We start from the raw sequence: 21,277 nt of genomic DNA, 5'->3' as shown, positions 1-21,277 counted from the left end.
GTGTATCTTCTTTAGATAAGATAAGGAAAATTCTGCACTGCGTGTGGTCATAAACAAACAAAGGCGGCTAACACATTAGTATAGCCAACTTAAAAAGGTAAATAGTATAAAAGTGTAGCGCCCATAAGTGAAGTCACAAATGTAAAACGTTCAAAATGACAGTAAATAGCAATCGCATAGCTAAAATGAAAGTCATTTGGCTAAAAGTCAACAGTCCATAAGAAGAAATGCCTTTAGACCCTACAATAGTCTATAGTATATGTCACCAATCCAAGGAGAAAGATGTGAAGCAAATCGAGTGAACCACCACCAACAGAAAGATTGCAAACTCACCGGATTCAATGGCTGCCATTACAGCAGTATGGAAGCCTCAAACACATTATGGAGATTCCCCTGGAAACATCTCTGTGATCCAAAGAAAGAACCGGGATCCAGCTGGAAACAGATAAGCTACCATGCCTATAGGGCATGGTACTGGCATTGACTTCTTGCTGCTGAGCGATCCTGGGTCGCCAACAGCAGCCTTATGCGAGTTTTATTTTAAATGTAACCTTTGGAATAAAACATACCACACTATAAGACTCCCTCTGGGTGAGCTAGTTTACAGTTGGAGCTGGTTCTTTATCTTTGACGACAGTGATCTAACGAGATGTTTCGAAGGGAATCTCCATAAAGTGTTTGAGGCTTCCATGCTGCTGTAATGGCAGCCATTGAATCTGGTGAGTTTGCAATCTGTTGGTGGAGGTTCACTCTATTGCTTCACATTTTTCTCCCTGGTTTGGTGACATATACTATGGACTATTGTTTGTATAGTCTTCTTATAGACTTTTCACTTTTAGCCAAATGGCCTTCATTTTAGCTATGCAATTGCTATTTACATGTACATACACACGCTTTACATTAGTGACTTCACTTAGGAGTATCTTCTTGCCCGTACGGGATGTACAGGAACACAGATACATTGACAGATCTGCAGAGCACTTTTGCAATGCTTTACAGGCTCCTGGAACAAAATATAAATGCACATTTTTTTTACCTGCAAAAAAAGTGCATTTAAAAGTGAACTTACCCTTTAAGCAGAGCAGAACTTAATTTTTTGGGACTAAAGTTCCACTTTAGGCTATGGGAAAAATTTGCCTTTGGTTAATCAAACCCTATAGTGGTTATAGAGCACAGGCGTGATGAAAATCTAAAACAATTATCAAAAGGTTGTGGCCATCAAGTCAAGCTAAAAGTATAAATCAGTGGAGGGGAATCGGGTTAAGTTCAGAAAGGGACAAAAAGGATAAGTGGACTTTTAGTTTAAAGGTTACATGCACTTTAAGACAATCTGTAATAAGGGAATATTAAAGCTCGTCTTCCCTGGTTTTAAAGCTCACTGACTCAGTAAGCAAATACAGGCAGAACTCCTAATTTGCCTACTTGTTGCCGAATAACGGACTCAGAAACCACTGAAACCATTGGATCAGCAGCAGGCACTGAGCATATTTCAGGAGAAGGTTAGCAATGGCAACCTTCACATTTTACCAAGTCCAGGTTTCCTTTAAAAGCTTTGCCTGGAATAAACTGTGTCAGGCTTGTAAAATCATTGGATGCAGTCCATAAGGAGTCATGTGACTCATCTTGCTGGGGCATGTTGGTTAACTAGCACTTTATAAGCCGTGTCACACCCGGCCTTTACACCTCATGTGTGACCTGCTCTGGCTTCCTCCCGACAGTGCCTCAGGGAAGATGTTTCCTCTTCTGAGATTTGCTTGCCAGAGAGTTCATACATTGCACTTGCTCGTAGCGCAGCTCTAGCTGTTCTTGGCACACCGTCTGCATCTGCTGGGCGTCCTGCAAACTGATGTTCAAGTCCGCTGATAAGGTGCCGGAGTCCTGAGCGCAAACAGCCTGGAGAAAAGAAAAGCAGGGATTAACCACTTGATCTCTGGAAGATTTTTATAAAAAAAAAAAATTTCTTCACACAAATAGCTTTCTTTTGGCATTTGATCACCACTCGGCTTTTTACTATGTGTAAAAAAAAAAAAAAAAAAAAAAAGAAGGAAGAAAAAAATAATAATATTGGAAAAAAAAACCAACGATATTTTCTACTCTGTTAAAAAAAGATATCCAATAAAATCAAACTTCATAAAATTTAGGCCAAAATGTATTCCGCTACATGTCTTTGGATAAAAAAAAAAAAATAATAAAAAAAAAAAAATTAATTATTGTATATATTTTTTTAATTATATTGTATATATTTTTTTAATGCTAGACTTTTTTTTATTGTTGTTATGCCAATAAGTCTATATCAACCTATTAACCACTTCAAAAACAGGACACTTAGCCCCAGCCCCCACCAAAGTCCAATTTTCAACGCCATCACGTTTTGAATGACAATTGTGGACACAGAATTTTTATCATTCCCCCCCCCCCCCCAATTAAGACTTTCTTTTGGTAATAATTTATCACTACTGAGGATTTTTTTTTTTTTTTTTTTTGTGCAAAAAAAGTTTTTCTTCATTTTAGTTACAAAACGTTGTAAATAAATAATACGCTTTCTCTTTCACTGATGAGCATCGATGAGGCAGTACTGATTGGCACCGATGAGGTAGCACTTATATGCAGCACTGATGGGTGGCACTGGCATTGATGGGCACAGAGTACCATCCTAATGGGCACGGATTGGCACCCCTGGTGGTCTGAAGTGGGAAACCCTGATGGTTCTGCACTGATATTCAATGCAGCCCCCCGTTAGGAGAGAAGCTGATCGGCTCTCTTCTCCTTGCGTCTAAGTGCGAGTGGAGGAAAAGCCGATAAACGGCTCTTCCTGTTTACACTGTGATTGGACACAGCTGATCACATGGTTAAAGAGCCTATGTCATAGGCTCTTTACCTAGATCGAAGATGTGGTATGTCAGACTGCGTGCCAGTGGCTTATTCTGCTTCTGCATATGATGCCCAGTCAGGATAACAAAAACACTTTCCAGCCATCATTTTGCTATATTGTGGGCGGAAAGTGCTTAATTGGCTTATGTGAAAGTTATAGCGTCTACAAATTATGGTGTGTATATACAGCCATGACCCTATACTTGTAACAGCAGTGATCAGAGACTTATAGTGTGGTGGACAATCTGGCACTGGCTGGAAGGGACACCAACTGACAACGACTCACTAGGGACACCAATACAGTGATGATACTATACACTGTACTAGTGACACTATTGGCTGACAGGGGTGATCAGAAGGGCAATTAAGGGGTTAACTGTGTGCCTAACAAGTATATATGTGCTGCTTTTACTCACAGGATCTGGCTGGCTTTTCTCCCTGAATTTAGATTTCAGGGGAAAAAAACAGCCAGTTTGGCGTTTTGTGCGTTTGTAAATGATGAGCAGTTATGCAGCCAAAATCATTGTGTGTAACCTGCTGACAAACTCATGCTGTACCCAATCAAAGCGCCGATTAGCAGGGGTGGGCATCCAAAATCCAGGGAGTGGCTCGCATCATACCAGAACATTGCAGTGTGTGGCTGTGCTGCCCACTAGCATTAAATATACTGTTATTGGGCAATGATGGGTTAAACAGGGATAAAAAGCAATTAGTGCCCTGATCAAAAACTATGCAGTGCAATATCAACTTAGATTCTTGAACTACACAAATGTTGGTAAATCTTAACGCAGAACTCCCGACAAAAATATGAAAATAAAAATAACAAAACCGGCTTTTGTGGCAATATTTATTTGAGCGATTTCTCCTCCAGTGTTTTTTTTGTGTCACAAGATGTCCTCAGTCTGATAGTCAGCATCATTAACCACTTAAGCCCCGGACCAATTGTCAGCCTAAGGACCAGAGGTCTTTTTACAATTTCGCACTGCACTGTTTAACTGGTAATTGCGCGGTCATGCAATGTTGTACCCAAACGAAATTTGCATCCTTTTCTTCCCACAAATAGAGCTTTCTTTTGATGGTATTTGATTGCCTCTGCGATTTTTATTTTTTATGATATAAATGGAAAAATGCTGAAAATTTTGAAAAAAAAAATAAAAAAAATAAAAATAAAAAAAAAATAAAAGATATTTTCTACGTTTTGTTATAAGAAAAATCGAATAAACTCAATTTTAATCATACATTTAGGCCAAAATGTATTCAGCCACATACCTTTAGTAATAAAAAAAAATAAAATAAAAAAAATTGTCAATAAGCATATATTTATTGGTTTGCGCAAAAGTTATAGCATCTACAAACTAGAGTACATTTTCTGGAATTTACACAGCTTTTAATTTATGACTGCCTATTTCTTTAAGTGCTAAAATGGCAGGGCAGTACAACCCCCCCCCATGACCCCATTTTGGAAAGTAGACACCCCAAGGAAATTGCTGAGAGGCATGTTGAGCCCATTGAATATTTTTTTGTCCTAAGTGATTGAATAATGACAAAAAAAATAAAAATAAAAAAAATAAGTTTACAAAAAGTTGTCATTAAATGATATATTGCTCACACATGCCATAGTTATATGTGGAATTGCACCCCAAAATATATTCTGCTGCTTCTCCCGAGTACAGGGATACCACATGTGGGGGACTTTTTGGGAGCCTAGTTGCGTACGGGACCCCGAAAACCAAGCACCGCCTTCAGGATTTAAATATAAAACACTACCAAAAAAAAAAAAAAAACTTAGCAATCGCAGGGATCAGGCCTGACTCTGCGAACGCTGCAGTTATGTGTTTAGTGTTTTGTAAGTGACAGTGATCGATCGATACTGCACTTGGGTGAGCTGGGCGGAGGGGCAAAACGCAGGTGCTAGCAGGTATCTGGGCTGATCCCGCTAACAATGCTGCTGCCTGTCACCCACCATGGTGGGGCAAGTGCTGGCTTGACCGGTAAACAGCACGGGGGGGTGGGGGGATCTGACACCCCCAACCATATCTTCTAAACGGTGCAGGCTTACCTATTAGGTAAAAAAGTCAGCAATGGGAGGTTACTCTCACTTATTGTCAATAAGTAATACCCTGAAAAATGTACCTTTTGATGTGTCAAAAAAATAAAAAGACTCAGTTAGACTTACCGGTGACGGTATTTCTAAGAGCCTTTCAGGACAACCCCGGAGAGAGAGTGTAGCTCCACCTTGCAATCAGGAAACACATGCCCACTTTAAAAACACCTCCTCCTCCTCCATGGCTTCAGTTATTGTGGCCTTCCGACGCTGGAAAACAAAGCACAGAAAGCACAACACCATGGTAGAACTTAATACATTTACTAAGCATAACCTAGGGAGGGAAGTAACGGTTGTCCTGAAAGGCTCTTAGAAATACCGTCACCGGTAAGTCTAACTGAGTCTTTCTCAAATCGCCTTTCAGGACAACCCCGGAGAGGATAACCGAGAAACTTACCCTAGGGCGGGACTACTGCCTGCAGTACCTTCCTGCCGAAGGCCTGATCTGCTGCAGACAGTAGATCTAACCGGTAATGCCGGAGAAATGTCGAATAACTGGACCAAGTGGCAGCCTTGCAGATTTGTTCAGGCGTGGCACCGGCCCTTTCAGCCCAGGAAACTGCCGTGGATCTAGTAGAGTGGGCAGCAATACCTGAGGGAGGTATTTCTCCTTTTGCTTTATAGGCTTCTGTTATAGCCAACTTAAGCCACCTACCCAGCGTACTTTTAGAAGCTTTCTCCCCCTTGCGTGATCCAGAAAATATCACAAAGAGGGCGTTTGATTTTCTAAATTCTTTAGTAACTTTCAGAAACTGTAAAAGACATCTTCTCACATCCAATGTGTGAAAAACTTCCTCTCCTGCATTTACTGGGCTTGCAGAGAATGTAGGTAACACTATTTCCTGTGATCGATGGAAAGTTGAGGATACTTTCGGTAGGAATGCTGGATCCGTCCTCAGTACCACCCTGTCCTGATAAATTCTAAGGAAGGGTTCTGTAATAGCTAGAGCTTGGAGCTCGCTGACTCTCCTGGCCGAGGTGATGGCCACCAAAAAGATTGTTTTTAAAACCACCTTCTGCAAAGAAGCTTCCTGTAAGGGTTCAAACGGTGCTCCCGAGAGACCCTGTAAAACTGTAGACAAATCCCAACTGGGAAAGTCTTTAAGGGCTACTGGTCTATTTCGAGCAAGAGCCCTAAAAAATCTAGAAATTAAAGTTTCTTTAGATAAAGTCTTTTCAAAGAAAACTGATAAGGCAGCCACCTGAGTCTTCAGGGTACTGGCTGCGAGACCCTTCTCCATTCCTTCATGGAGAAACTCCAAGACTGACACCGTGCTCTTGACCTTGAGTTCTCTAGAACTGCACCAGGAGTTGAACTTTTTCCAGACCTTCATGTAAATTGCCTGTGTAACTGCCTTCCTACTGGACAGCAGGGTCTTTACTACTTTATCTGAGAGACCTTTAGCCTTTAACAGGTCCTCCTCAGAAACCAGGCGGTTAGCTGCAGGAGTTCCACTTCTGGATGACTTACTGTCCCCTGGGATAACAGATCTTTTCTGAGTGGTAACCTCCATGGGGGCTTCGAGGCTAGGTTTCGAAGACCCGCGAACCAGGGTCTTTTTGGCCAAAAAGGAGTGACTAGTATTAAGTCTGTCCTTTCTTCCCTGAATTTCCTCAGTACTAGTGGAATTAGAGGAAAGGGGGGAAAGGCATAGCACAGCTGGTAATGCCAGGGGTGAGCGAATGCATCCAACCCTATTGCTGCATCTCCTCGGTGAAGAGAAAAGAATCTGTCCACCTTTGAGTTCTGCTGGCTGGCAAAAAGGTCTACCTGAGGAACCCCCCAGGCCTCGGAGATCATCAGGAACACTTCCTGATTCAGACTCCATTCTGCCTCTAGCAATTTGCGCCTGCTTAGGAGGTCCGCAAACAAATTCTGAGAGCCCTTCAGATGCACTGCCGATAGTGAGGCTGTGTTCTGTTCTGCCCAGGCTAACAACAGATTGGCCAGCTCCATCAAGCTCCTGCTTCTGGTTCCCCCTTGCTTCATAATGTAGGTAACCGCTGTTGTGTTGTCTGACAACACCTGAACATGGTGGCCTCTCAAACTCTGCTGAAATGCCACTAAACCCAGAAAGATCGCCTTCAACTCCCTCCAGTTGGATGATCTTTGAGCTTCCTGTTTGGACCAGACCCCCTGAGATGTCTGACCATCCAGATGGGCTCCCCAGCCCCAGGCACTTGCGTCTGTAGTAAGGCGCTTGTCCACAGGAAAGGTCCACACCAGGCCCCTTGAGAGGTTTGCCTGGTCTCTCCACCACCAAAGAGCCCTTTTCGTCTTTGACGAAATTTTTAGCTGTTTTTCCAAAGGATCCTGATGGGACCAGCTTGACAGAACCTCCCTCTGAAGGGGTCTGGAATGGAACCTGGCCCACTGAACAGCCGGGATTGCTGCCGTAAGCAGGCCCAGAACTGCCATAGCCATCCTGACTGAGACTGTCTGGTTGCTCTGTATCCGCTGTACAGCTAGCTGTAACTTTTCCTGTTTTTCCAACGGCAGGAAAACTTTCTGGAGAATCGAATTTAATGTATACCCCAGAAATTTCATTTCCTGTGAGGGGGTCAGGATTGACTTCTCTAGGTTTAGAAGCCATCCCAGGCCCTCGAGGTGAGACTGGGCCCTCTGGAGATTGACTAGGACCTGCTCCCTGGAGTCTGCAAAAAACAAAAGGTCGTCCAGATAAGGAACAACTGGAATCCCCTTCAATTTCAGGGGTTCCAAAGCCTCTGCCATAATCTTCGTAAAGACCCTGGGAGAGGACGAGAGTCCGAACGGCAGAGCCCTGAATTGGAGGTGCCATACCGAACTCCCTACCTTCAATGCCAGGCGCAGGAACTGCTGCGATGCCTGATGAATTGGTATATGAAGGTAGGCATCCCTTAGGTCCAGGGATGCCATGAAGCATTCTGGGGTCAACAGCTTTGTGATGGAGAAAATTGTATCCATCCTGAAATGTTTGTACCGAATGAACCTGTTCAGGAATTTCAGATTCAGGATTAGACGGTACTTCCCTGAGGGTTTTTTCACCAGAAAAATATGTGAATAAAAACCCCCGCCCTGCTGGTTTACTGGGACTTGAATCAGAACCTCTTGCTGTATCAGCTCCTGTAACAACAGCTTCATTGCAGAGGCCTTCTCCTGATCCCTTGGCAATGTTGTCACATAAAACCTGCTCGGGGGTAGTTCTGAAAACTCCAACCTGTACCCCTGATCGACAACGCTCTTCACGAACAGATTTGGAGACAGCCTGTCCCATTGTTCGCGAAAAGCTGACAGTCTCCCCCCCACTGGGGAGATATTGTCACTTGTTCTTAGGGGACTGCTCTGGGGGAGATCTAAAGAGGACTCCACCCCTGCCTTTGCCCTTCTGTGAACCCCATCTGCTCTTGTGCTCCTGGTCTTTTTTATGGGACTGCTGAAAAGCACGAAAATTCTTTTTAGCAATCTGCTTTTTCTTAACTGGAAAAGCCTTCTTTTTATCGGCTGTTCTATCCAGCACAGACTCTAAATCAGGACCAAAGAGCAAGTCACCCGAGAAGGGAAGACCACACAGCTTGACCTTAGAGGCAGTGTCCCCAGACCATGTTTTCAGCCAAACTGCTCTCCTGGCTGAATTTACAAGAGCCGAAGACCTAGCGGCCAGTTTAACTGATTCTGCTGATGCATCCGCCATGTATTTGACTGCATTCAGGATCAGTGGAAAGGACTCTAAGAGATCCTTGCGGGGTGTCCCCGCCTCAATATGGCTCTTCAGCTTCTCTACCCAACATTCCAGATTCCTGGCCACCACCGTAGCTGCCATTGCTGGTTTTAGACTGACTGACGCAGCATCCCAAGCTTTTTTAAGGATGGAGTCAGCTTTTTTGTCCATTGGGTCTTTAAGGATCCCCATATCTTCAAAGGCTAGATCCGTTCGTCTGGATACCTGCGAGAAAGCTGCATCGACTCTGGGTTTCTTGTTCCAAACCTCTGAGTCCTTATCTTCGAAGGGAAACCTTCTTTTGAGAGCTTTAGAGAAGAAAGGGGCTTTTTCTGGGTCCTTCCACTCCTTTCTCACTGAGTCTGAGAGGACCCTGTGGACAGGAAAAACTCGCCGTTTTGTTTCGTCCAACCCCTGGTACATTTTGTCATGAACTGACAGTTGTACTTTTTCTTCCTGAATTTCTAGAGTAGTGTAGATTGCTTTTAAAATATCATCTACTTCCTCTAGTGATAGCTTGAATTTGGAGCCCCTGCTATCTTCTTCCTCTTCCTCCTCCTCAGAATCCCTGAAGGAGATGAGAGTACTACCCCCTTCGTCTCCAGACTCTTCAGTTTCCACCTGTCTGGATGACGACGCCCTGGGGCTGGGCGGTAAGTTCTGAGGCTCGGTCTGTGCGGGAGGGTTTTGTATCAGGATGGACTTGACTGAACTCAAAGAGTTTGTCAGCTCTTTAACCGAAGAAAACAAATCCTTATATTGTTGAGATGTTTCCTCTTCCACCAATTCTCTGATACAATTTCTGCACATTGCCTTCTGCCATGAATCTCTGAGGGGGGTTTTGCAAGAAGGACATTTTCTCTGACCTGGTCTAGCTTTTCCTAGTGATTTTTCCTGAAACGACATACAGGTTTAATTCACTAAAAGCTCTCAACAACCAGTTGCTTAACACCAAGCCAGTGCAGAGACCCACCACCAAACAGACCTACTAGTGAGACCCCAGAACTAGGCTGCAAAAGGTCAGAGCGAAGTCCACCTCTGACCTGCAGCGACAGGCCCCCAAGAGGGGGGAACAAACAAAGACATACCCACAGTAAAGCAGAGGGTGCCAGTGCACCTTACGTACCTGGGCTGGACCGGTGCTGGGGGCGCCTGTCTCCGCCATAGCTGGCTTGCACTCTTCCATCGTTTGAGTGAGGCAGCTATTTTACAAACAGCTCTCATTTTAAATTTTCCCGGCCGCCGCGTCATCAAGGCCGGCCGGAAGCGGAAGCACACGGTCACCTGACCCGCCCCATGACCCCTGCGTTCCAGGCGCTGAACCACGGCGCCACGCCCCCTCAGAGCGCCCGCGCGTCACCGTGAACGACGCCGTCGCCGCCCGGGACCCGGCGCCGAAAACGGAGCCATGCCGCTGACCTGCAGCGGCCTCCGCCAGCAACAGAGCCCTCCCTGCGCTAACAAGCGGACACCGGGCACCCGACGCCGGCACTCCGAGGGTCCTTACTCCCGTGAGATGGCGGGACCAGGAGCTCCAGGAGTCCTCTCCCCGTGGAGATGCTGCTGGGGGTCAAAGAGAAACAACCTGCAACAAAAGGTAAGCCTTACTCCCCTGCAGAGAGTGTAGCTCTCCCTGGTTCAGGCACATGCTTCCTCCAAGGAGGAAACACAATAACTGAAGCCATGGAGGAGGAGGAGGTGTTTTTAAAGTGGGCATGTGTTTCCTGATTGCAAGGTGGAGCTACACTCTCTCTCCGGGGTTGTCCTGAAAGGCGATTTGAGAAATAACAGGAGACTTCCAGGTATGCAAATGTGTCTAGGCACTCCTATGCCCAAAAACCTTATAGCCACACATCTGAAGCGCTTGATGCATACAGTGCTTTTGATAGGTTAGTCTCAGAAGATATAAAAGGTGAGATTGCACTAGTACTGTGCTGCTCATTGTTCTCTTTGCTGGAGGCTCTGAGATAAAAATTTTATCTCAGAGATTTTTTATTTTTTTTTCCATAAAGTATTTATTGGGTTTTCAAATAGTACAAAGAGAAACATGTGACAATAAAAGTACTAAGGGAGCACAGTACATATTATAACCGCAATCATCTAAGAATACAAAAGAAGTGTTGGAACATAGCAATAAGATGAAAGGTAACCTTTTTCCATACCTCCAACTTGATCCGAACTAATTGTCCCCATACTCCACTAAATGCTTGTGTCAAATCCCTGAGGGGACATTTTAGCTTATACTAGGGGGGTCCGTAGTCCAGGGGAGAAGACTCGTGTCTTGGGAAAGTCCAGTCATTAAAAGGTTACATTCGGTCTTCCTAAGGTTCAATGTGAAGTAAAGGGGGAAGGGCGAGGTGTCAGAGGGAGGGAGCAGTAAATAGAGGGCAGAGAGGGAACTTGCCCAGCTGGGGAGAAGCGGTCGAATGATCACGGAAGTGGAGCGTCACTGTAAGTTTTGGCAGAAAATCTTTAAGGGAGGGGGTCATAGGGTTGAAAAATCTAAGGGGGGGGGGGGGGGGGGGAAGAGATAAAAAACTAGGCAGGGGAAAAGGGGAAAGGAAGGAGATGGGATGGTTAGAAAGAATGAGAGGAGAAAAAAAAAAAAAGGGGGGAAGGGGGGGTTCCTCTCTCCGGGCTCCCCCTGCTGCACAGGCAGATGTGTAGACGGGCAAGCAGCCCATCATGATGGCTCAATTTGTCTGAGTTAATAAGGGCATCCCTTGTCTGTGTAATAGCAAATACCGGGTCAGGCAGGGACCCGCGCGGGGTCTGAATAGGCGTATGGAATGATCCCGGGGCAGAGAAGATCATAATCTCGAAAGTGTGTCCATTTGTCCCATGTCTGAGCAAATTTATGTGGGGAGTCTCGAGCGATATGAATGAGTTCTTCCATTTCAGCTATTTTCGCTACTCTGTTTAACCATTCGTTAGTGGAGGGAACATTCGGAGAACCCCAGTGGGTCGGGATACAAAGCTTGGCGGCATTAAGTAGATGTAGGCTCAGTGATTTCACATATGTGTGGGGCATGACAGATGTGTGATGGAGGAGCATGCGGGCAGGTGTGTAATCTATTGAGGTGCCGGTAATAGAGCTGGATATTCTGTGGACCTGGGTCCAGAAGGTCTGTATTCTGGGGCAGGACCACCATATATGTAGCAGTGAGCCCTCATCGTTCAGGCATCTCCAGCACTTGTTAGGGATCTCCGGATTGAATTTGCTGACTACTTCCGGAGGTCACCTTGTCTCTACTAATATGGTTGCCCCCACACAGAGAGTAAGTAAGTACTGGTAAAAGTTCAGCTGTAGGGAGACCACAGACAACTAGACCTTTGCCCTCTGCCTGTCCAGTTCTTAACCACTTGCTGACCAGCGCACAGTGAAGTACATCGGCACAATGGCACGGCTGCGCAAATGAGCGCACCTGTACTGTACATCCCCTTTAAACATTGGGCTAGTGGGCGTGCACGCGGGTCCCAATGGCCGTCGGTGACCCGTCATCGTGACAGAGGCAGAACAGGGGGATATCTATATAAACAAGGCATTTTCCAGTTCTACCTAGCAACATGACAGATCTACTGCTCCCAGTGATTTCTTTCATGTTCTAGTGAGTCCACCCCCCCCCCCACAGTTAGAACACAGTGAGGGGACACAGTTAACCCCTTGATTGCCCCCTAGTGTTTAACCCCCTTCCCTGCCAGTGTAATTTACACAGTAATCAGTGCATTTTTATAGCACTGATTGCTGTATAAAATGTCACTGGTCCCACTGTCCGCTGCAATCACGATAAAAAAAAATTAAAAATAAATAAAAAAAGGGGGGGGGGGGGGAACGACGACGGCAAATCACCGCCATTACTAATAAAAAAAAGAAATAAAAAGTTTAATAAAAATGACATAAATCTATCCCTTATTTTGTAGACACCATAACTTTTGCGCAAACCAATCAATATACGTTTATTGCGATTTTTTTTTTTTTTTACGGAAAATATGTAGAAGAATACATATCGGCCTAAACTGAAGAAGACATTTTTTAATTTATTTTTTTTGAACGTCCGGAGCCTGGTCACAGTTCTACTGTAAGAAGTATATATTCAGGCTGTAACATTATTGGCCAGTTTAAACTCTGTGTTGCCCAGATCTTGTTGCAAATCACTTTCAAACATCATACTCACTTCCAGCTGTTCATTTGATAAGCTGAGATGTGGCATTTTTTTTTCCTTTAATATTCGAAGTACTTGGCTGGGGAGCTGAGTTTTTTGGCTTGCCCCTTCCTCCTCATTATACGCTTCATTCAAATTCTGTGATGCCCCTTTGGAAAGAACAGACAGACATTTAAGGAAAGGGAGGTGGGGGATGGATAAAATATCTGTATGTTAGGGTGCAAAACATTTTTCCCCAGCTATGGTTATTGTGGCAGAAGGTTAGAACCCCTGTCAGGTTCTTATTGCTGTCTACAATATTTCCAAAAAATAAAAAAAAATTATAAAAGGGGAGCTTACTAAAACTGGAGCGTGCAAAATCTGGTGCGGCTGTGCATAGAAACCAATCAGCTTCCAGGTTTTATTGTGAAAGCCTAAATGAACAAGCCGATTGGCTACCATGTACAGCTGTACCAGATTCCGAGTGCTCCAGTTTAAGTAAATCTCCCCAAAGTAAGGGAAAATATCCCATGAGACAGATGCCACTAGAATAGGTGTCTCCACTGGAAGATTTCCCCTCATCTCCTGTTTCAGTGACTAATGCAAAATGTTCGATTTCTCATCGCTTTCTGTTCTAGTGGAAATGGCTGGAAGCTTAAACTTTAAGGAACCGTCATGAAAATTAAAGACAAGCAAGTCCCTTTAATCATGGAGGCTCAGCACCACACGGGGGAATTTTATAGGGTGAATACACAAAAGTTACATAAAAATAAAAAATCAAATCACTCCGGGGGAAAACTTTACAATATGGATTTAAAAACGTGTACTTGGCAAAAAGCATACAGTAGTTTCATTTTAAATTTAGCACTGCTCCATCCTCTCAACTGGAGGCCATCCTTTAACCCCTTCCCAGCCAACCAGTGGCGGCCCGTGCACTGTGGGCACCACCCCATCCAATGCGCCCGGGCCCCTTTCAGGACGACGAACGCACTGGATTCCTATGACGGGGTGGTACTTTTTGAAGCACCCGATTAGAGCCAGCCATCGCATATGACGGGCACAAGTGACTGTATATGATGGGTTTCATAATTGTTCAGTTTGTTTGCACCCCCTTAAAAATTCTGAGCAGCTGCTGCCACTGCATCCAACCCTGGCATCCCTTTAATAGATTCTACACACCTGGGGAGGGGGAGGTTGCAAAGGATTTATGTGACCACTGGGATTGGCTTTCCGTGGTCACGTGATAAAAATTAGTCCTGACAACTTGCTCCCTGATAGCTCATTCACTATGCTGGGAGTGTGCAGTAAGCATGCTTTCAGCACAGAAAACTCTGCCAACCATGGATGCATATGTGCAGCACATAGGCATGAAAAAAAAAAAAAAAAAAAAAAAAAACAACCTCTTTGCCACTGCACATATGCGTTATTTTAGCGACAAGAGGTTATATTTAGAGCAAAATGTGGTATTATTTGCTCCATCCGCTCACCTGGAAGACGGGGACCATCTACCTCATCCTTCCTCACAGCTTCCAAATACAGCTGTAGAAGCTCTTTGCACTGGCGCTCCTCTTCCCGGCGGTCCAGAAGCCCTTGAAGTGTATCCTGCAGCATTTCTGTCTTTTTGGGTGACATGGCCACCTCTTTGCTGAGGTCCTCTGCCTTTACATCTATCAGAGTCTACAGAAAGTACAGATAAAAGATGAAAATGTTATATGCCTGACTGTCACACTGGTTCAGTGGCTTCAGTATCTTTGTTGTGCCACAACTAGTATATACCCAGAAACATTAGTTAGAACGTCTACAAATTTGTTCTGGAACAGCCATTCAAAAAAGTGAGATCAGATACAGGAAAGCACGCATTTCCAGAAGAAGGTTGGCCATGGTAGCCAATATAATTTTTCATGTTACAGTTTACGACAAGCTACCATTTTACACACTTATTTAGCAGCTGTAAAATAAGTAAGCATAGTTAGCTGTGTGAAAAGCGTCAACCATTGTCACCAGCTGCTGACGTTTACACCTTATTACTTTCAATAAATGGTCTGCCTTCATTTTGGCATGCAGCCATCTTTTAGTTCTATATTTCTGGCTAATTTCGGCAAGCGAGCCAGGGCGTGCACCCATACGAGGAGATCCACCTCACCTAGCCACACCTCCTTTGCTGGAAAGGAGGGTGGGGAAAGGCAAGGTCGGGACTTCAGTCTACAATGATCAATCATCTGGTTTCCCACCATCTCAAAGACTGCTGATCGCTCAGTTCTTGGTCTTCAGTGAGCAGAGAGTGGCGACTGTCAGTCACCAGCTCTCTGCTCTGCCTCTTCAGCACTCACTGGAGCGCCGGCCTTAGGGTCACCACAAGAGGCTGAGCAAGCTGCCAGTCTGGGCATCTGGGTGGTTTCCGACATTAAAAAGTCAGGATCTCTCCAGAGCCTGGACCAGCTGAGTGACATTAGCCGAGAGGGGACTTTAGCCCACTGTCAGCTGAATAAAGGTCACAGAAATGCAATATAAGCTGTACTCCTGTGATCCCCAGAAGTACAGCCAAAAGAGCTTTGGCCCTACTTCCCCTTCAAGTGTGGAATAGAGGCCAGAAAGGTTAGATCCTGTGTCCTTTTTCATTGCTGTACGTTACCTCTGGGGTCATTAACCTTTGTTTGTCCTGGTGACCACTGTCACAGAAAGTGATGGAAGGATAACTGTCACAATTGTCACTTGAACAGGAGGAGAGAGGGAATCCCCTAATATTAACACCTGTTTAGGTGACAGCTATCAGAGAGGGGAACACACACACACACACACACCTCCAATTTTTGTAAATATTTTATGTTTTTATATGACAACACTGCAGAAATTACACTTTGCTACAATGTAAAGTAGTGAGTGTACAACAGTGTAAGTTTCCTGTCCCCTCAAAATAACTCAACACAGCCATTCATGTCTAAACCGGTGGCAACAAAAGTGAGTACACTCCTAAGTGAAAATGATCAAATTGGGCCCAAAGTATCAATATTTTGTGTGGCCACCATTATTTTCCAGCACTGCCTTAACCCTCTTGGGCATGGAGTTCACCAGAACTTCACAGGTTGCCACTGGAGTCCTCTTCCACTCCTCCATGACAACATCACAGAGCTGATGGATATTAGAGACCTTGTGCTCCTTCACCCTCCATTTGAGGATGCCCCACAGATGCTTAATAGAGTTTAGGTTTGGAGACATGCTTGGCCAGTCCATCACCTTTACCCTCAGCTTCTTAAGCAAGGCAGTGGTCGTCTTGGAGGTGCGTTTGGGGTCATTATGTTGGAATACTGCCATGCGGCCCAGTCTCTGAAGGGAGGGGGAATCATGCTCTGCTTCTGTATGTCACAGTACATGTTGGCATTCATGGTTCCCTCAATGAACTGTAGCTCCCCAGTGCCAGCAGCACTCATGCAACCCCAGACCATGACACTCCCACCACCATGCTTGACTGTAGGCAAGACACACTTGTCTTTGTACTCCTCACCTGGTTGTCCCCACACATGCTTGACACCATCTGAACCAAATAAGTTTATCTTGGTTTCATCAGAACACAGGACATGGTTCCAGTAATCCATGTCCTTAGTCTGCCTGTCTTCAGCATAAGGTTTGTGGGCTTTCTTGTGCATCATCTTCTGGGACAACAGCCATGCAGACCAATTTGATGCAGCGTGCGGCATATGGTCTGAGCACTGACAGGCTGACTACCCCACCCCTTCAATCTCTGCAGCAATGCTGGCAGCACTCATACATCGATTTCCCAAAGACAGCCTCTGGATATGATGCTGAGCTTGTGCACTCAACTTCTCTGGTCGACCATGGCGAGGCCTGTTCTGAGTGGAACCCGTCCTGTTAAACCGCTGTATGGTCTTGGCCACTGTGCTGCAGCTCAGTTTCAGGGTCTTGGCAATTTTCTTATCGCCTAGGCCAGTGATGGCAAACCTTGGCACTCCAGATGTTTTGAAACGACATTTCCCATGATGCTCAACCACACTGAGGAGTGCAGGAGCATCATGGGAAATGTAGTTCCAAAACATCTGGGGTGCCAAGGTTCGCCACCACTGGTCTAGGCCATCTTTATGTAGAGCAACAATTATTTTTTTCAGATCCTCAGAGAGTTTGTTGACATGAGGTGCCATGTTGAACTTCCAGTGACCAGTATGAGAGAGAGAGCGATAACACCAAATTTAACACACCTGCTCTCCATTCACACCTGAGACCATGTTTGCCCATTCTTCCAGAAGCACATTTGTGAGGTCAGGCACTGATGTTGGATGTGAAGGCCTGGCTCACACTCTCCACTCAATTTCATCCCAAAAGTGTTCTAGTGGGTTGAGGTCAGGACTCAGTGCAGGCCAGTCAAGTTCCTCCACCCCAAACTTGCTCATCCATGTCTTTGTGGACCTTGCTTTGTGCACTGGTCCAATCCATATGGGGGAAGGGGGGGGGATTATGGTGTGGGGTTGTTTTTGGTCCCTTAGTTCCAGTGAAGGGAACTCTTAAGGCATCAGCATACCAAGACATTTTGGACAATTTCATGTGTGTAAAGAAAAATGAAGAAAGCTTGTATATATAGCATTATGCCTTTCTCTTAGAATGTGTATAATAAAAACAGGAAGTAAATTGGACCTTGGCAAAATAAACTCTTGTGACAGAAAAATCAAAACTTGTTTTCCAATGTAGACAGACACACGCCTTGCTTTCACAAAGCAGGAAAGATCAATCAGTGTTCTACATACCTGAAAGTCTGACTCTGCAAACAGAATGATGTTAGACAGGTTCTCCCTCAGCTGTGCAGCCAATACCTTCCACCTCGGTATACCAGGGCCATCGGTGTCATCCAGCTCTACCGACTCCCGGGCCAGCCATGCAGTGCCTCCATCTGAGGAAATGTAACACCACTCTCAGTGCAGCCCTTGTAGGACCCCTCACCCCCCTTATCACACATGCACACACGCCAATTTTTATTAAAAATAAAAAAAAATAATATCTAATAGATAGAAAATAAATGTATTTCCATGCATATCATTTCTAGCACACACCTACTGAGGTTGGAGCCCATTTCTTGTTTCCTTGCAGAATCAGAAACTCCGTGTCTTCAGGTAAACACAGAAAATAGTCATCATCTTCCACAATCGTACCATCTTCTGCCAGGACCAGAGTGACCGGCTCCTTCGTGGGGTCCACATTCAAGACTTTTAATGCTAATAAAAAATAAATAAACAGAAATCTACTTAGGAACTTAACTCCCCATGCCCCCGCCCCCTTTTTATGACCCCCACTGCCGATTGTTAGCCAGGGTTGTTCTCAATTAACGTACTCTCCTGCACTGTGGATACTGAATCCACAGTGCAGGAAAGTATGGTAGTTGAGAACAACCCTGGCCAGGCCCTGATGTTGGAGTAGAAGGCCTGGCACACAGTCTCTGCTTTAATTCATCCCAAAGGTGTTCTATCGGGTTGAGGTCAGGACTCTGTGCAGGCCAGTCAAGTGCCTCCAACTCAAACTCGCTCATCCATATATTTATGGACCTTGCTTGTGCACTGGTCCAAATCATTTGGTGGAGGGAAGATTATGGCGTGGGGTTGTTTTTTTCAGGGGTTGGGCTTGGCCTCTTAGTTCCAGTGAAGGGAATGCTTAAGGTGTCAGCATACCAAGACATTTTGGACAATTTCATGCTCCAAACTTTGTGAGAACAGTTTGGGGATGGCCCCTTCCTGTTCCAACATGATTGCACACTAGTGCACAAAGCAAGGTCCATAAAGACATGGATGAGCCAGTTCGGGGTGGAGGAACTTAAGAAGAATGGTCAAACATTCCCATAGACACACTCCTAAACCTTGTGGACAGCCTTCCCAGAAGAGTTGAAGCCGTTATAGCTGCAAAGGGTGGGCCAACTCAATATTGAACCCTACTGACTAAGACTGGGATGCCACTAAAGCAGAGTTCTGCCGAAAAAAAAAAATTGTTGTTCTTAAAAGTCAGCAGCTGCTGTATTTGTAGCTGCTGACTTTTAAGAAAAAAAAAAAAAATGTTTTTTGGCAGAATTCCACTTTAACCACTTGCCCACTGGGCACTTAAACCCCCTTCCTAACCAGACCACTTTTCAGCTTTCGGTGCTCTCACACTTTTAATGACAATTACTCAGTCATGTAACATTGAACCTATATGAAAGGTTTGTCCTTTTTTTCACACAAACAGGGCTTTCTTTTGGTGGTATTTAATAACCGCTGGGTTTTTTTATTTTGTGCGCTATAAATCAAAAATAACTGAAAATTCGGTTAAAAAAAAATAAAATAAAAAAAAATTTAATTCTCTGTTTCTCATAAAAAGTATTGCACAGTATTGCATATCTGGGCCCAGCGGTCATGGATGCTCACAGGGACGCACCCCAGGGGGAGCACGGGATCAAGATTCTGAGAGGACGTCCACCCAGAATAAGCCGACGGCACTGTAGCTGTCTTTTTCGGCTATGGCCCCGGTCGGCATGTGGTTAATGGCATCCCCTTTAAAATATGGACACTTACCTGTCCAGGGCGCCCGCGATGATCTCATCCGAAGGCGATCCGTCCCTCGGCTCTTGGGTGGAGGCGCTGCCATTTTCGCTAAGGGAATTAGGAAGTGAAGCCTTTGTGGCTTCACAGCCTGGCTCCCTACTGGCCATGTGCGAGTCTCGCTGTGCGTCCTCACTGGTCCCTGCTGTCTCCTGGGATCTGTGTGTCTTCCAGAAGACAGTGGGAGGGTGGACATGGCGTAGATCACTGTGGGGAAAAACTAGATTACCAAAAAGTAGTGGGATGCCTGCCTTTACATGAATTTTAAAGTGGGGGGGGTTCCACCCAAAAATGGAACTTCTGCTGATCGGATTCCCCCTCCGGTGCCACATTTGGCATCTTTCTGGGAGAGATGGGAGAATCCGATCAGTGGAAGTTTCCATTTTTGGGTGGAACGCCACTTTGAAGTTCATGTAAAAGGCAGGCATCCCAATACTTTTGGTAATAGTGTGTGTGTGTGTGTGTGTGTGTGTGTGTGTGTGTTTTATTATACAGGATTTATATAGCATCAGCAGTATGCACAGTGTTTTACAACATGAGGGCAGACAGTACAGATAATACAATACAGGAGAAATCAGAAGGTCCTGTGTGATCTCCTTCTATATGACAGATTTATTTCCTCCTCTTTTCAGAAAATCAGACGGGTAATATTGTTATGCAACCTATTGTCATTCAGTTATATTTGGAGGTCCAACTGCTATCACCATCAGAAACATTATTATTAATAATAATAATAATATTATTTAAAAAAAAAAGAAAAAGATATAAAACGTCAATAATTAGGAAGCGCCATTACACGATCTTCTGCAATCAATATCTTTACATAATAAGAATGGACCATCTGCCCTAATGTTGTAAAGCGCTGCATAAACTGTCGTCCCCATATATATCCTGTATAATAATAATAATAATAATAATAATAATAATAATAATAATACAAATAATAATAATAAAATAGAACAAGGTGTGTAGCAATGACTCCGGGTACATACTAAAAGGGATGACAGAAAGGAATGCCCATAGACTTTAACAGGGAGATAGAATGCCCATAACTCTGCAATGGCTCCAAGTGCCCCTTTCTTTTCCTAAAGCTAAAACAAATAAAAATACAATATATATAAACAAAAAATGTAAATAAAAAAGTGATGTTTATAAACAAAATGACGTGTGTGACATCAGAGAGGGAAAGGAGTCTCTCCCTATGGCAGTGCCTCAGCTCAGTACCTTTGTCATACAGCTCCTGGAGTGAGGAGGCGGCCACCCCGTGCCTCTCCCGGGTGCCCCTCACACTCAGCACACAGCGCTTCATACCCTCCGCCTCTGCCCAGGAACTGGTCACGTGTCTGACAAGCCCCCGCCGGGCACTTCCGCATTCCCGGGCGCGCAGAGCATGCCGGGGATTGTAGTTCCCCACGCGCCCTTCCACCCCTTCACTGCCGACTGGAAGTGTGTACAGCGTCCCCTATGTAGAAGGCGTTGTGTACTGTATACTGTATAGATGGGGGAGGCGGTTTATCTACTGTATTATTATACAGGGTGTATGTATGATATCATGGTATTGGATACAATGTCACAGAATTCGGGTACAGAGATCACACCTTCCTAGAAGGATGTGAAGTTACAGTGTATCCCTGGAGGGGCGGAGCTTCGACTGTATGATCCAATCACAGTACTTCATCTCTGCTCAGTGACCCTCCCACCCCCATAATAACAATAATAATGATAATAATAATGATGATAATAATTTAAAAATAACAATAATGATAATAATGACAATAATAATAAGGATAATGATAACAATGATAATAACGATAATGATGACCAAAAATTTGGTGAAAAAAATGCATTTTTCTTAGTTTCTGTTATAAAATTTTGCAAATTAGTAATTTT

The 21,277-nt window shown here is 44.7% G+C and overlaps 1 protein-coding gene across 1 annotated transcript; it reads right to left on the bottom strand.

The window, feature by feature from the left end:
* Positions 1–733: 733 nt before the first annotated feature.
* LOC143934402 (DNA fragmentation factor subunit alpha-like) lies at positions 734–20,720 on the bottom strand. Its single transcript, XM_077457990.1, has 6 exons — positions 20,612–20,720; positions 17,876–18,037; positions 17,573–17,715; positions 14,306–14,495; positions 12,852–12,988; positions 734–1,893 (listed from the first exon to the last, which is right to left on the bottom strand). Exons 1-6 carry the CDS (start codon positions 20,694–20,696, stop codon positions 1,723–1,725), a joined length of 888 nt encoding a protein of 295 aa, XP_077314116.1. The 5' UTR covers positions 20,697–20,720; the 3' UTR covers positions 734–1,722.
* Positions 20,721–21,277: the final 557 nt, after the last annotated feature.

The sequence above is a fragment of the Lithobates pipiens genome, unplaced genomic scaffold, assembly GCF_037356315.1.
Source record: "Lithobates pipiens isolate NorthernLeopardFrog02 unplaced genomic scaffold, aLitPip1_a1.2 Scaffold_27, whole genome shotgun sequence".
NCBI classification, from domain to species: Eukaryota; Metazoa; Chordata; class Amphibia; order Anura; family Ranidae; genus Lithobates; species Lithobates pipiens.
Note: the sequence above shows the minus strand (reverse complement) of the source record. Positions and strands in the feature narration are given on the sequence as shown.

Bases quoted from the DNA above. Each gene is read 5' to 3' on its own strand.
- LOC143934402 (XM_077457990.1), bottom strand. From the start codon at position 20,696: ATGAAGCGCTGTGTGCTGAGTGTGAGGGGCACCCGGGAGAGGCACGGG. The intron at 17,716-17,875 runs GTGTGTGCTAGA...ACATTTCCTCAG, and splicing joins ATGGGCTCCAACCTCAGTAG to ATGGAGGCACTGCATGGCTG. The intron at 1,894-12,851 runs GTGAGTATGATG...TCTTTTCTCCAG, and splicing joins TATCAAATGAACAGCTGGAA to GCTGTTTGCGCTCAGGACTC.